Source organism: Osmia bicornis, chromosome 8 (assembly GCF_907164935.1).
Source record: "Osmia bicornis bicornis chromosome 8, iOsmBic2.1, whole genome shotgun sequence".
Lineage (NCBI taxonomy): Eukaryota > Metazoa > Arthropoda > Insecta > Hymenoptera > Megachilidae > Osmia > Osmia bicornis.
The window spans coordinates 8,073,077-8,090,139 of NC_060223.1; the positions used below are offsets into that span (position 1 = coordinate 8,073,077).

Sequence of the window (17,063 nt, forward strand, 5' to 3'; positions counted from 1 at the left end):
AATAGTTTGTGCCAAGTTTCAGCTTTGTATTTCGTCCGGGAGGGTAATAAGGGATAAAAATCAAAAATTAAAATTTCCAATCAATATCTGTCTTTGGTGTTAAAATATAGGAAATCCTGTAAATATTATATTTCCTGTGTTGGACAATTTTCCCAGAAATTAGTGTATCGATTTACGCAAGCAACTTCGGGTTTTCACGCTAAGAAATATACTATCGTGGAAATTTGCAATTATAAAGAGAAATTTCACAAATTTATAGACCATTTGCGTATATAATTAATACTTCACATCAAAGAACATGTTATATGGAATGTCGTTTGATAAACTTTTTATGGTTTGGTTGATTCTTTCTCAATAGAAACTCGGTTATTTAAATCATATAAAACAACATTCCATACAATGTTTTAATTTGTTTATAAGGTCAATGTAATGCGGAGTTAAATTCTATTCAAGAATCGAGTAATTAATTGTTTCTCTTTATTGATCTATCTATTGACTCTTGCCAAATTTTTCTATACATCCATTCATGTATAGATTACCATTCAGGAATATATTGAACACTTCATTCGATTGGAATTCTTGATACCCAATTAACACAAACAAAATCACATACATATTTTACAACATGATTTTGCATTTAAATAAATACCTATTTAATTCGACAAAATTGCAATTAATTTATCACTTAATTCAATTAAAATTTAATTCAATAAATTGATCAGTTATTTGCAATTATTAATTTGCAAACCTCCTTCCAGCAAGAAACATATTACAAAAATTTCATTCACGAATGATTTTAATTCTAAGCAATGATCTAAAACTGGTGTTCATCTTTTGAAGTTTTCAACGTGACCAGTGATAAGGAAAAGAGCATTAAACAAATATTTATTATAGACCACAGAAAGTTACTTCGGTTTTTTCCCGCTTAGTCACTTCGTCGTTTGGTATGCAGATTAGATGTTTTTATTGTTTTACCTGCTTCCAATACATGATCAAATAAATATTAGAAAACTTCATCTTGAGCAATTTCTTTTTTGTTCATTCTACGTGGACAAATTTAGAACTGAAGTTCTGAAAACCACCAGAAGACATTGACCGTATTTTCAATTTTTTCTTTATTTCTCTATTTCTAGTTAATCCTATAGTTTCTTTAATGACTGAGATTGCGTTGCATCTACCCGCACAAACTTTCACCTACTTCAACAATAAAAATAATACTGTCCTCCATAAATATTAGGACATTTTTTAAGTTTTGTTGATTGAGTAATAATTCGGCTAATCAATAAATAAAAAATTACACCCTCTTCCAGCGCACATTTTTACCTTCACATCTGAATCCGTTTGTCCAACTTTGCCTCTCTCAATCAATCCTCCTGACCTGAAAGAAATAAAATCAGTGTTAGAAAATAAAGTAAGGTATTACGTCTAACTCGATCTATTGGATGTTGTGCAATCGAGTGAACTCGTATCTCACATCTGCATTGGAAATTAATCAAACAACGAGCAATGATTTATTTACGATGCAAGCTATGACGAATATAATGCATTACATTTAGTCATGGCCGAGAGATATTTAAAATAAAAATTTACTTCGATCATTAATCGATTCCTGGGGTCGTGAACGAGGGTTTTATGATTAAATATTTGTTAGACGAAACAACGGCTCATTTATTTGCGGAAAATGCATGATATTGTTCGTTTTATTAGGGTAGTCTTTGATAAGAGAGTTACAATAAATAATTGTAAGTTTCTTGAATGAATAAAATATTATACTTTTCATATAATTAGCACCTTGCGTCTAATAATTATAAACAGTGTTTTATTGTTTGAACACTTATTTTTATAAAAATAAATTTTAATCAACTGATATAGTAGAACGTGACACGAAAATGGTAAGAAGACTGCAGAGCTGCCAAACACCTGTGGCACAAAAAAGCATTTACGTGAGAGGTGTATGCAAATAAGTAAGTACTACCTGTGGTACTACCTTCAATAATGCAGTTTTCTTCAATATCGACCCGTGAAATGATAAAGTTACAGTCAGAGCAGATCTGAGAATGAAATGATTAGATGCTGGAAGAAGAAGGGCTTTTGAATGTTTGGGAGAGATCAAAGTATTAGAAGACAATTTGATAACTTTTTATCCTGAAAACTTGGGACCAGTAGATTGATGTCAAATAAAAGGCTGTATTTTCTTTTTTTATTACAAGAAAATCAAAAAAGTTTAGAAAATGGAGCATTCTGAATACCGGAAAAGGGAGAGCCATCGGGCGTTTAAGAGAGACGGGTGTATATCATAAGATTTTGTTCATTCGATTATTTCCAATTACATAAATGAATTCAGGCATGTTTTGCACGCACCACATGCAGATAATGTCTTATCGTTGCCCGCCAATAACAAGTATGCAAATAGACTGAAATTCAGCGAGGATACCAGAAATAGATCATGTTGATTTTGTAGATTTGAGAAGTACGGACGTAATTATAAAAATAAAAATTAATAATATCACTTGTCAACATTTTCATATATTATTTTGATATCAATCATCTTTAAGAAATTCTATTTTCTTTTTTAATTATACTTGAGTAATACTAATTATACTTTAATTCAGTAAAATCATGTTCATTCTCTATGATCACTTCATCGTTGTATGAATGAATTATTAGAACACCTGATACTTCTACGTCAGAATTGATTTATGATATCGTTTTAAAATCACCTTGTATTTTGTAGTAAATTAATCACTATGTTAAGGAGTAGTAAAAAATTCGGAAAAAAATGTTTGATTAATTACTTTACATATGAAAAACATAACTAATATGGATTTTATTTAATAATAATTATTTGAAGGTAAATTCTGGAAATCTAAGTAAGCTTGCTATTTCAAGTTATTTGAAATAGAAATACTTAAGAAATAACGGGATAAGTGTATATTATCATGGGCAACTTGTATACATATATTTAGATGTTTGTAGTGGAAGGAAATGAGAATCTGAAAGGGTAATTAACAAATAATTTGCATCAAGACAGAACATATGAAGCGTAAGAAATTAGGTAAAAATGTACATGTGACATTTGTACCGTGCAATTAATTATTTATAGGTTTCTAATCATTCGTATCTATTTATCGAGAGGAAATAGTACATCGAACAGTTATGTGACTGAAAATAGATAAATAAAAATAACCATCAATTATCATTACTACTTGCATCTTCTGGAATATATTTGAAATCAACAACAGAGTGTAAAGAGTAATTAAAAATTTTAATAATCATTAATAAGGAAACCAGATTAGCAATTATTGATTAACATTAAAATATTAATAAGTTTTATTAAATAGAATTTACACCCACTACACTGATGTAACAATTTACACTGTTTGCAACAGGTTGTAATCTAATGGGAATTTCCGCTTAAAAAAAAAAGTAACAGCAAAAAGTATAGTACTAAAAAATTAATACCAATTAGTCGCGTTTGCTTAGGATGTAAATTTCCAAGGCAATTCAAATTGAATCATGTAGCACAAAATTTTTCTTTCACTTATTTCCTCTTAGCGGAAAACAACATGGAAATGTTGTCTAATTCATTCTATGATACAAGTAGTAAATATTACATTAACAAAATAATATTATTTCTTTAATATTATCAGTAATGATAATTATTATATTAAGTCAAATAAAGGGTTAATTTGATTCTTGAAAATTGTTAAAGAATTCTTAATTCAATTCATGAATTACTTGAAACGGTGGGAGTTAATCAGTTTCTGGTCAGTAGGTTCTTATCAAATTTATCTTCAAGTTATTCATGGATAAATTAAACATGTGTTCCAGAAACCAAAAATTAACATTTCGGGTAAACTTGAACTAATTTTATATCTGTATATTAAATAAATGAAAATCTTACTGTTGCAATTTGAAATTGCAACCTAACGTTATGCCGGGGAGTGCCATCGCAAGATATGTTTAATCACTGTCCGAGACAACGTTTAACTGAACATAAAAAATTGATTTATTAACAGTTGTCTACAATGCGACTCATTATTGAAAAATACAGAAGGTGCATCGTGTTTAACAAAGATTTGGGAGTTCTCTGAATTCCTTAATTTCTGGAATTTTTTTTCAAATGTTGAAAATCCCTCAATAGATTCTCAAAAAGACAAATGTTTTATTCTTTTCTTCCCGGCAATGTTTTTTATTTTATTTGTCTATGAATCAAAGAATTGACTAGGTGGTTAAATTGAGTACGTCGAACCGTGTTTCATTATTCCCTTGGGCTGTTTCCATCTTCTTTGCAAATAGCTCTTATTGTAAGAGGATTAACGTTATGCACGCAGAATATATACACATGTATAGATATATATTACTTTATCGAAAGAGGGTATAAACATTGCCAAACAGAAGGAAATGGAATCTACCAATGTGTATTTTCTACCGTTGATACCTTATAAATTTCAAAAGGATTCTTAGGATACGTTTACGAGGCATTAAGGGGCGAAGTGGTGATAGGACGTACGCGCTATGTTCTGTGAACAAAGCTTTACTTTCGGTGATTTCAATGACTCAAACGATACTCCGTACTCAGGGGGATCATCCTAATTGCTGTTATTTTAAGATAAAACGATCGTGGAAAAATTTGTAAGGATAATTAGAAAAATTAGATGAATGATTCGTAATACAGATGAAAGAATCATCGACGTGAATGTAATTTCTCATTAAAATATGTAATCCGGGATTAAAATATAATTGAACTTGTCAGAATAAATGCATAAATTGCAATGTGTGCTATTTTAATTCCCGACCTGACTAATTAGAAATACTTCTATTGAGATATCTGAAATGATGAATGAAAAAATATAACGAAATATTGTAAAACTAAACTTAATGGAATTTTCAGCCAATTATAACTATAATAAATTGTATGTAATTAAAAATTCTGTTAACGCAATTAGTGTATCTGAGCAGGTGACAATTCGGGAACGGGAAGAGTTAGGTCAAAGTCCCTATCCAAGAAACGAAATAATTATAGCGATCAGGTGGGGTCGGGTGCGGGTGGAGGTGACATTTTTTACCTATCGTACATACGATTGGCTTCAGCAACCTGTTTCGCCCCACCAGGATCAAGATTTCCATAGACGCCGCAGGTGGCTTTTGTGTTCGCGTGATTTTAGCGGGAATTGTAGTTTCGCGGCAGGCATGTACGGTGCATGCAGCTGAAACTACTCTCCTCTTCTAATTGCTTTTACGGTGCACGTTGCATTACTTGTCACCGCGCAACCACGACTTTTTCTTTCACCTTACTACTCTTTCTCAAAGAAAATAAAATTAATTGAACGAATCTTTTGTGCGAGTGAATTTTTCGCAGTGCTAATTGTTCATCACCGATTGATAGGACCCAGGAGGAACACTAAGGGAATATTTAATGAATTCGTCGGTGAAACATACAGGCAAGTTCAGCTCCATTGGTGGAGGAATTTTTTGGTAAATTGCTTTTTTTTGTCAAGGTTTTAATTATCGTTTAAGCTTTGACGTGTCAAAATTACTGTTTTCATTAAAAATTAAATTACTCAAGCTGAATCGACAATTCTTCTGTGTGTGAGGTTTGAAAACAATCGCGGATTGCGTTATGAGGTTTATCAAACATTGACATCGAAAAGGAATGAGTTTAATAATGGAAATTTCGAAATGTGCGAGCAGTATTGGTACTAAAGATAACTTGGCGAGAAATTTGCTCGCGAATATTGTTTTTCCTTCCGTTTATGATACGCGTCAAGTGGTGGATTGAAAAGTCAGGAAATCACGTACTGCGTGCGGCAAGAAACTTTTGAAAAGTCACGTAAACTTTTTACTTTTATGGCTGCTGTATATGTCGTAATAAAAATGAAATCGTTTAGAAACAATTGGGAGGTCTTTCGTGGTAGAAATCGTCACATAAACACTTGTGTACGAGTATTAATCAATTTTACCAGTTTGGCTATCAAAGTAAATTTAAATAAACAAACACGTACACATAAGAAACATTATCAAACAGTAAGAGATTATTTACAGTAATATAAGAAATACGAGTGAATGACTCCTTATTGTTTGGTAGTGTTTTGCTGTGTATGCAAAATGCACCGAAATTCATCGAAATGCATCCTATGTCAGCTGTTTATTCCCAATGGAATATTGCAAATTCTTGCCGTCAAATTTAAATGTAACTTTGTGGATTTAGAGAATGATCTATGACAAGAATAATTGCATGTTTTGTTCGTGATTAATACCAGCATTAAGTATGTGAAAATTGATGTTTCCAATTAGAATTACAGACATCTATGTTATCCTCATTTTTTTAAATAATGGAAGTAGAGATAATGCGAGTAGTAGAGATAAAATAGAGATAAACAGTAGATCAATTGGAAATTTCAAAGAAGGAAATTAATTTGGTCACGAAAGAGGACACTTTCAAAGTTAAATGCTACATTTTTAACATCTACGAAATTATAAGAATGATATATAATTTTTATCGTAGCATATTTTTTAAGACACCCTTTATATAATATGTACGTTTCAGTAGATGTTACTGAAATAATCATAAAATGCACTTTATCTGAAACGGCGTGAAGTTAAGCTGTCACGTTTATCGTAAAATACATAATACACTTGGTAATTTCATAAAATAGTCAATAAACTGTCATGAATTTTTCAGTTTGAAAAGTTGCAAAATCCATGTTTGAAATATCAGACTCATAATTCATGTCTCCTCGTTTACACAATGTAACGAGATGTTCTTCTTCATTTTTTAAAACTAAACGTCACATTTTGTATTTATTCATCACATTTTCGAAGATCTCAAAACACTTTTAGTCCCTTATAAAAGTTGCTTATCGAATCAACCCTTAAAGGACAGCACAGTTTTCTCGGAACACAATTTTCCAGAAATCTGATTCAAAACACAGGCAATCGTTACGCGAGATTTATCCGGAAGTGGTGAATGAAAATCTAAGCAGTCGCGATTGCGACATCGATCGAATATACGTCGATTAATCGAGGATAATCATTCGTTTATGATAAACAGTAGATAAGCAATGGAAGGATAGTGAGTTTATTAATATTTATTTCTATCGCAACTCGTGCAAATTGTACCATGGAATTTTCCCTCGTTATCGAGAGCGTTCATTCAATCGATGATTAATGGTAATGAACAGAAAAAGGGTAGTCTAAGAAGAGGGTTGTTTTTAGGACGCAAATGATGAGCAGCCATATTATATAAGGGGTCTCCTCCCCCACATTGTCATTTTCCTTAGAAAAGTCTAAGGGAAAAGCGGAAACGCGAAATATCACCACTTTTTCGGGGGAAACCTGATTTGATTGCAAAGCATCAACTATTTTATAACAAAATTATTCTATACAAATATTTTTGGAATGCTGTATGTACTTTGTTACTCTGATAATTTCTTGTAACTTATGAAACACCCTGTCTAATACTGTTACATTGGTATGATTAGACGGAAGTAATAAGCGTCGATGTAAACAGGTATTCCTGCTGTACAATCCACTTTTCAGTTGAACGTTGTTCACCGTGGTTTCACCATTAGACTAACCACAGTTCGTATCGTTTCCTGAAGGAAACGTTGTGTACAAAATTTTGAAATTAAGCAAATACGTTAAATTTTTAACTTAATTTTAAAATTAAAAAATATTTGTGTAGCCAGTGTAGTGTGTATTAAGTTTTGAAATTCAGAAAATATTTGTATAGTTAAATTTTGAAATTAAAGAAATCAACAATTAAGAAAGTTTCGAAAACCCTACGAGGGATCATAAACGGATCATATTAATTTTTAATTTTCTGTTTTATAATAATATTTATGAATCTAGGTTGAAATTAAAATTTGATAAATATAATACAATTAGGAAAATATCAAAAAAACGAAATATTCCATTTTCAACAAATTGTTTGCCAATGTAAGGATATTACTAAATTTCTTTTTCTGTCAAAAATTGGTTTTCGTTAATAATGATAGGTAATATTAATTTTGTTAAGTGCAGTACGTGAATAATGGTGTTTAAACGAATCTGCGATTTGTTTTCCATGTTCAGCTATACTCGGTGGCGACGTATGTTATTTAATTATTTTTCTGCATTTAATTTGAATATTTAACAATTTTAGTCAGTCGTAGCTTTGATTGATAAAGAAAGGATTAAAAATATAATTATTCGTATTATGAATCACAGGTGAAGACGTTAAGTCTGAGGAATCTGGTCCTGCAGATTTCGAACGAGCAATCATAAGTTCTGGTAAGCATTATTTATAAATTATCACACTAATATTAACCTAATTTCGTACACTAATTTTACTTATTAACGAACTCTTACTTTACAGAAATCTTAGTAAGAGTTATATTAATACAAGCAACGTTGATATTGAATTTCTTTCTTCACATTTCCGAAATGTAAAATATTCAACAGGTTATGGAAAGTTCAACTACTTATTGCTGTTGGCCGTGTTGCCTGCCAGTTTCTCCAGCATCTTCTCTTCGTCGGCGATGTCATACGTGTTGCCGTCTGCAGAATGCGACCTGGGTCTTACCATGTTCCACAAGGGTCTCCTCAACTCGATGACATTCGCAGGTGGTATACCCATGTATTTGTAAACACATAAACGCGACTGTAATTACAGGTTGGCTTATACAGACAAATCAATCCGCAATTTGGTATGGTTCGACACTACGGGGTCGTTAGAGAATGTATTTGTAGGAGTGCGGACATGGTAAATAAAAACACATTCCTCGCAATTTGTACCTGTTCATACTAGCTATCAGCGCGTAATGCTAACAGAAAATGATAGTACTCGTTTGAAATGTTTGCTATAAATCTTCAAATTCACATGTCACCTGATATGTTTAAAAATACGCGCGCAGGAAGATTTTTGTAGATACAATTATATACGCGAAAACGTAGTTGCAGTTTTTTCACAGAACCGTGTTATAATATCCATTATGGGTTTTTTAGAGAGTTTCATTTCAAATGGTTTGAATATTTATAGAGTATTAAAAATTTATATCAGTGTAATTAAAAATTTCTACGGAATATTTTTGCGCAAACGGAAGTTGAATATCGTTTATAATCACGTCATAAAATCTGAATGTGCAAAATTCCTAATCGACGTTGAATACTCTAACAAATGCATCAGGATAGAATATTTTATAGAGGATCTTTTTAAGGGATATAGGAATATCTTTTTTGATACTTTAAAATACAAGTCCTTGGTTTTTGATGTAATGAATTTATCTTGAAGGCTCGTTCCTGGAATAAATTATCTGAAAAATTTGAATACGTGTTCGAGGATGAGTTAAAATAAACCGATAGAACCAACCAGTTGATTCGTACACAATGAATCAAACGATTTGAAGGGTTTAAATTCAAGGAAACTTATCGTTTCTTTATGGCACCGATTTAATAAACTGTTGACAATGTTGTAAGCAATGTTACCTTTAATAATATTCACCGATCAACAAGAATCGTTGTAGTCGGGGAGGAATACTCATTTGTAAAGACTTTGATATCGGGGCAATAATAGAAACAGATAAGCAAGATACGAGGAATTTATGAAAATGGAAAGTCCCCCGGGAACAGCAAGCCCCTCGGTATCCATAAATATAAACATAAACGGTTGAAATTGATTTACAACCGAAACCGTGTAGGTACATAACTACTTCTAGAAGATTTAACTTCTGTTTTTTAAACAAAATCTTGATCACCTGCAATTAACTTACAATTTAACTTAGAATTTAAAAATGGTGAGGGTGCCAATCCACGTCCTTTGTTTTAGGGAGGTAAGCCCATCCTGGGCCCTACTTAATTTCAAATGACAAACTTTCAAACAATCTACAATTATTATTAAAGTTTTCATTGTTTTCAGGAATGATCAGCACCTCGTTTTTCTGGGGATTCATGACTGATACGTTTGGTCGTAGGAAGATCATGGTTTATGGATACATGGTCACCGGGGTCATGAGCCTGGCCACATGTTTCTCCCATGCCTCTTGGCTCTTAATTTTGTTCAAATTCATCGATGGTGTGATGTAAGTCACAATAATCATTATTGTGGTAGCTAATTTGTTAACAGATCAGTATTTTTTAGTTAAAGCGAATCGAACGTATACTAATCAAATTTTTTAATTACATTTATAGCATTTCTGGCCCCTATGCCGCATTAATGTCTTATTTAGCGGAAGTACATAATGAGACTCAGCGTTCTCGTAGTTACATGTGGTTAGGGGTGTTCTTCTCCTTAGGAAATATTTCTCTACCTTGTAAGTATTCTTTATTTTCAATATCTTGTTTCACATTTATGGTGTATGTTTGTCTCAAAAACGGACCACGGAGATGGAAGAGAAATATTAATTGAAAATGTAATTAAAAGGAAACATTAATTGCAGGTATCGCATGGCTAATCATTCCACAAAAATGGACCATCAATATCGGAAGCGGCCCGATGGAAATCAATTCTTGGAGAGTGTTCCTAGCAATTTGTTCGTTACCAGAATTTCTAGCCTGTGTTGCCCTATTTGCGTTCCCCGAAAGCCCTCGTTTCCTTTTATTGAAAGGTAGAAGAGAAGAGGCTCTCGAAGTTTTTAAAAAAATCTACTCAGTTAACACTGGTAAAGAAGCAGATACATACCCGGTGAGTGACATTGAAATCAGGTTTTTTCCACGAAAAAAAAAAAAGAAAGGTTACATAGGATGACGTACGACTCGATTGTTCTTCTTATCTTATCAATAGAAAGACATATTTTTAATTTTTAATTCCATCCAGCTTATATGTCTGTTCGGCAATATGATTCAGACATGTATAATATCCTCTATCAACCATTCAGAATTATTTCAGATTAATTTGTTATTTCAACCCTAAAACTATTTTCATAACAGTAAATCTAGATTCAGAGTTCTCAGTTTCATCTTATAAAATCACTGCTCGTTACTTTACGTAATGGTATTGATAAAAAAAAATATTTTGCGCGTACGATAATGAATGCAAAATCATGACAGAGGATAATTAACGATATCGAGTCGTTCGTCTAGTAAATACGTTAGACTGATAATTATTTTCATTTACAGATAAAAGATCTCGAGGACGAGTATTCCGTTGTAACGTGTAGTAACACAGTTAAGGATAAATTACGATCGGGTTGGATGCAAATCAAACCCTTGTTTGTGTCACCAAATATCTGTAAACTTGTTATAATAAGTTTGATACAGTTGGGAGCCACGATAGGGTCAGTTTGAATAAATATTCTTTTTTTAAATAAACTTCACTATCGTTGATTCTTTAAATATCATACAATAATGTGCTGATCAATGCCGAATTTTCAATTTCTAGATCAAACTCCATTAGACTATGGATGCCACAATTATTTACTATGATGGAACACTTCAAGAACGATTACGCGAAACAGGAGTACGTAAGCTCTCAACCACGATTTTGTTACATGTTAGGACAGGATGCCAATCGTAGTTCCTCAATGAGTTTCGTTAATGAAACTGCGAATCTTGCTCACAAATGCATACCGGTATGACGACATTTACAATTATTAGAAAAGAGGGTGGTATTAGGACCACCTGTTAATATGGGCTCTCGTGTAACTAGTAGATTTTTATTTTATTTCAGGCGGAATTAAATTCAACGGTATTTATTAATTCTATCGTGATAGCTACAACTGGTGTTGTAGGGTACACATTAGCAGGCTCCTTAATCACTGTTATAGGAAAAAAGAAGTTGATAGGTAAGGCTATTCACCTGGGCCCTTGTCATTATTTTGATTGAGCGCTCCATTTTATTAATAATTTTAATTTTCAGCAACCTGTTTCATGGTAGCGGCAGCTTGTTGCGCATCTCTGTACTGGGCAGATAATAGTAACAGTATTCTCGGTTTATCCTCAGTTTTCGTGGCTATGGCAAGCATAGGTGGTGCCTGTGTCGTAAATGTTATCGTCGATAATTTTCCCACTTGTTTAAGGTATGCAAGTTTCAAACGATGTACAAATTTGTTCACTCTAATCGTGACTCATCGATCGTTTAATATTTTTTTTTCCAGAACTATGGCAGTTAGTTTAACTATGATGGTCGGCAGAATTGGAGCAGTCGTAGGAAACTTGTTGTTTCCACTTTTATTTGATTTATCCTGCTTGGGTCCCTTCATTATGATCGGTTCTGCTTCTTTAGGTAATATATCACGATAGAAATTTTATGGAAAACCATTAACGATATTTTAATATTTCTACACTGAACATTAATTTTTCAGTATCGGCTGTATTGGTTGTTTTTCTTCCCCGGAAACATTCGGAAAAGGACAAATCGAAGCAAATCGCCTAAAGATCATTGTAGTATTGGATAAAACATATTTAACCAGTTAGTGATAGCTGAAAGATTCGCTTGTAAATATACCTTATCTCTGGTCTTTCGTCGACTGTGTGTAATTTCGATGCATGATTTCTTTTATCATGTAAATATGTAAATATAATACAGTTATACTCGTCTAGCATAAGATCCCCTCACCGCTTTTATATGTTTGCGTGAAAATTAAGTTCGGTCTGCAGAACGAGTGTGTATCATAAGTGAGATTTTTACTAAATCTCGTAACTGAACGGCGTGAAATAATTATTATAGAACAATCCTTCATCGTATTTTAATCGTTTTCTCAGCTAGTGAATCGTTAGGTAGCATATTAATTGAATCGCGACATGGTAAAACGATGTAACATAGAAGAACATCATTGTTATATAATAAACCTATTTTATTATTGTTTTAATGTAAATGTAATTTTCTTCGTGTTCTCGAACAGTGAAATGAATATTAAATTATGAAGCATATAGTTTTACCATTAGAATATAATAGAAATAGAATTTAATTTCGGGGATGTTCTTTTGTAACCCTTAGGCAATGATTGAATTATTTTCAAATAAAAGATATTGAATTTATCGAAGATACATTTACGAATCAGCAAAGGGTGGTAAAGTTAAAGAAACGCGTGCCCAAATTCTACCCCTAACAATCAGTGGCTCCAACATAATACTTTCAAGTCCCTAGATCACAACTCCATCCGATATAACTGCTTGTAAGATTGAGTATCATTTTAGATATATTTCCTTACGATGAATTATTTATAAAGATTACAGCAGATAAACGAATTAATTATACGGAATATGCTTGAAGAACAGCCGGTGATAAAATAATTGCGTTATCAGCATATTCAAGGGAATTTAGCACATTACAACTTACAGCGCTCCGTTGAGCGAAGTGGCTTTGTCAGTAATGGAGAAAGTGAACGTAATGTGAAAATTACAGAGTTTCTTGGTCGCTTCGTAGATTTTTAGGCCGACTTAGGCACCATGGAAGAAGTGTTTCAGAACGGGAATTATCAAAAAGAAGCAAATGCAAACATGACCACCACAGAAACGCAGAAAGAGGTGAGGAGCATCGTGATTCCCTTCCCGTTTCGCTCCTCCACCTAAATCAATACATCACTCGACGCCGTATTTTAAACGCTTCTCCTTTCAATTGTTTCATAAACGTATCAATTGATTTTTCAGTTTTTGTAATTAATAAAGTTTAATATTATTCATACTGAAGATACGATAAATAATTATATCGAAAATGTATGTCAATTGCGAAAGAACTGAAACGACGCACAGTGATTCTCATGTTTTGTTATTGTCACGATAGATATTATGTTCTTTGTATAATATCATTTCACAATCATTTTATTTTCTTTAAGAGTAGCGATAATAAACTTTCATTTATAATTATGCTTTCATTTAATGTAAATTGTAGTCAATTGTAATTTTAATAAAATTAAATTATTCCTCCAGAATAACTAACGTATCATCATTAAACACGCACGAAACAAAAGATTCCCTTTCAACCCAAATAAAATTAATTATGTTCTGGAATTGGGATACATAAGTTTCCTATTCTGTTTAGAAGTACAGCGAAGTAGGTCTTGAATTCTTTGTTTGAGCACCACTGAATAAGTATTCACAGTAATTAGAATACCTATATACATTATACAGAATATTTAAACCTACACATGATGTCCTAAGGGAACATGTGGATAGCATGAAATTGGATGTTATCAGCAAATACTACTCTATTACATAATTTCAAATTCCTATAGAATATCTTCTAAGAACATAATACTCCTTTATATAGAAACAATAAATACTATGCAATTACTAGATGAATTCATATTTCTGTCACCTCACCCTTACATTATTTTTATTACCTATCAGGACTCATTACTTGATCACATGGAGATCTCTATAACTGAAGCTGAGAAGCGAGCAAATGGAGTATTAAATTTAAGAGAATTTTATACAGTCTACCTCATTGAGACTAAGTAAGTAGAAATGAGATACATTTCTGCTTGAAGAGATATAAAACATTTGTATGTCAATTGTTGCAGAGCTAAAGGTGTAATCACAGAAGTGTGCTTTCTGTGGCGCAGATACACTGAATTTGAACTGCTTCGAGCTTATTTAGAGGTTTCTTATCCATACATAGTACTGCCTCCTTTGCCAGAAAAGAAAGTTTTGTATGCATGGCAGAAAGTAACAACAGACACATTTGATCCAGACTTTGTTGATAGACGTAGAGCTGGTCTTGAGGTACGTATACACCCATTTACTAGTCTCTTAATACAATATATTTAGTTGAAAAATTCATTGCAAATTGCCTTTAAGAATTTCCTCTTGCGGGTAGCATCCCATCCAGTATTATCTCGTGATGTGCATTTTATGGGATTTTTACAACAAAAAGATGGCTGGAGAGAAAGTATTAAAGAGACTGGTAAAGTTGTATTTAATTGATAAATTGTATCCTACGTTTATGAAAAATGTTATAATTATTTATTCCGTACAATAGGATATCTACAGTTAGCAGAATCAAAATTAAAAGCACTCAGCGTAGCGGTACGATTAAGGAAGCCGGATAAACGTTTTGAAACAATAAAGAATTATGGAATTGAACTGCAGGTATCTTGATTCGTTAGATGTAGTTAAGAATTTATATGTTTGATATTGTTTAACATTGCAGACTAATTTATGTAATCTTCTTCGGGTACGCGCACGACTAGTAGAAAAACAGTATAGCTTGTATAAATTACACGCTAATTATGGTCGTGTGTTTAGCGAATGGAGTGCCATAGAAAGAGAAATGGGTGACGGACTACAGGTACTTAGGTTTATAATATTAAAAAATATTTAAACGACCAGTTTTCCGTGAAATTTTTATAAATATTGAAGTATAATTAAGATGCACCAGAGGTATATGTATTGCACAGCACACTGCATTACAGCATATTTTCTTAGAAATCGGGTCACTATCTGGATTCGTTAGCAGCGACAATAGATACAACATTAGAAGAGGAAGAACTAATTGCGGATCAATTAAAAGAATGGCTATTTGGGGCTTCTGCATTACAAGCAGTTGTCAAACGAAGAGAAGCTTTACAACTAGCTAAAGATGAGTCTCATGATGCTTTAACTACGGCAATTGAACAGAAAGAGAAAGTTATGCAAGGTTCGTGATGAATATTATTAGGATCTTAGGTAAGTATCTATTAACCCAAGAAGATTTATTGTTCCAGGTAAATCGGGCTTAATGTCACGACTATTTGGTTCCGTTGATACGGAGGAAGTTCGTGAACTGAAAGTACTTCAACTAGAACAGCGAATTGCACAACACGAAGAAGCTGTGAAACGCGTAGATGAAGATTTAAAGTAAGATATTTTGATTAAAAATTTTCAGAATGGAACCTTGAGAATCTATGGAACCTGTTTTTAGATCTTTCTCTGCCAAAGCAATGATGGATATCGAAAGATTTCAACACCAGAAAGTGGTAGATTTAAAAGATATCTTGGCAGACTACTGCATTTTGCAATTTAAACTTGTTAGAAAGGTAAAGTGGTTTGTTGGTTCAATTCATTCCCTATCTGTATACCAGAATATTAACATTGTCGTTAAACATTACAGGGATTACAAGCTTGGCAACATATTAAAGGTTGCCTTGAAAGTATGCCATAAAAATATTTCTCTTATTTAAACTGACACTGAACAATAATTGTTCCCACATCTCTCGTGCGATATACATTCCTATATTTATAAGCTCACTCATACTGTACGCTTATTATTACATGAATGTACAAGATTGTTTCTATTATTTAATGTTAGACTATAATATATATACATATTATATATACACACACGATTCATGTTGAACATATAGACATGTGAAGCATTATTTAATATTTATATGTATTTAGTATGTTCTTGTTGTGAATGTAAGATACAATTTACCAATTACGTGGATGTTCAGGTAGTACTTAAGGATTGTCAATAGTAAAGGTACGTGATTTATATGTAATATAAATCACCAAGTGAAATTTCTGGTATGTCAACAATGAAAGTAGGAAATGTCATTGTTCCAAAATTTTACACACCGTTTTCTGTCTGCTCAATAGACGTTTAAATTTCATTGCCGTTGATTAAATGTTTCGATTGTATCTAATTCGTGGATACGGTTGCTGCATTTATTTTTCATAATAGTAGGAACACTAGAGTTATTAATAAATTAAGAAAAATTTAGGATTTGAAATACTATTTTATACGTGTGGATAACTATGTTTTTCTACGTATGCAAATGTTTTAATGCAATTCGTCGTTGCAGCTTAAAATATATACGGGTTGTTTTCTTTACCATCAATTATTTAAGTTTACACAGTTTTGTAATAATTCTACGGCTAATTAAACTCAATGGATGTCTACTATACAAATACTAGTATTAAATTATTATTACAATATAATGTATTTATCTGTTTTTTTAAATTGTAAATCTGGTTCGATTATATTGTAATTAAAATTATGTCATATGTATTGTATCTTGTTTTTACCTTTCTATTGAAAGAAATTAGCGGTCTCTCCCTGGGGTATCTTTTAAACTAATCAAGTACCTTAGTAATTTTTTGTAGAGAATAGCAAGACACAAAATTTGGCGTCAAGAAAAGTGCAAAATTAAAAAAAAGTTCCA

The 17,063-nt window shown here is 32.2% G+C and overlaps 2 protein-coding genes across 4 annotated transcripts; both read left to right on the forward strand.

The window, feature by feature from the left end:
- The first annotated feature begins 5,154 nt into the window (after positions 1–5,154).
- LOC114878096 (synaptic vesicle glycoprotein 2C-like) lies at positions 5,155–12,788 on the forward strand. Of its 3 annotated transcripts, XM_029191506.2 has the most exons (13): positions 7,902–7,941; positions 8,026–8,093; positions 8,212–8,274; positions 8,446–8,607; positions 9,899–10,061; positions 10,171–10,292; positions 10,419–10,663; positions 11,098–11,255; positions 11,360–11,549; positions 11,648–11,762; positions 11,837–11,996; positions 12,075–12,202; positions 12,282–12,788. In XM_029191506.2, the coding sequence occupies exons 2-13, from the start codon at positions 8,036–8,038 to the stop codon at positions 12,350–12,352; spliced, it is 1,635 nt and encodes a 544-aa protein (XP_029047339.1). In that variant the 5' UTR covers positions 7,902–7,941; positions 8,026–8,035; the 3' UTR covers positions 12,353–12,788. The 3 variants fall into 3 exon arrangements, with proteins under 3 accessions (XP_029047340.1, XP_029047339.1, XP_029047341.1); XM_029191507.2 differs by lacking the exons at positions 7,902–7,941; positions 8,026–8,093 and adding an exon at positions 5,155–5,444; XM_029191508.2 differs by lacking the exons at positions 7,902–7,941; positions 8,026–8,093; positions 8,212–8,274; positions 8,446–8,607 and adding an exon at positions 8,658–8,746.
- An 89-nt stretch (positions 12,789–12,877) lies between these two features.
- LOC114878098 (sorting nexin-4-like) lies at positions 12,878–16,883 on the forward strand. Its single transcript, XM_029191510.2, has 10 exons — positions 12,878–13,446; positions 14,269–14,375; positions 14,442–14,643; positions 14,719–14,824; positions 14,900–15,009; positions 15,071–15,208; positions 15,346–15,556; positions 15,624–15,756; positions 15,821–15,935; positions 16,010–16,883. Exons 1-10 carry the CDS (start codon positions 13,369–13,371, stop codon positions 16,058–16,060), a joined length of 1,251 nt encoding a protein of 416 aa, XP_029047343.1. The 5' UTR covers positions 12,878–13,368; the 3' UTR covers positions 16,061–16,883.
- The last annotated feature ends 180 nt before the right edge of the window (positions 16,884–17,063 follow it).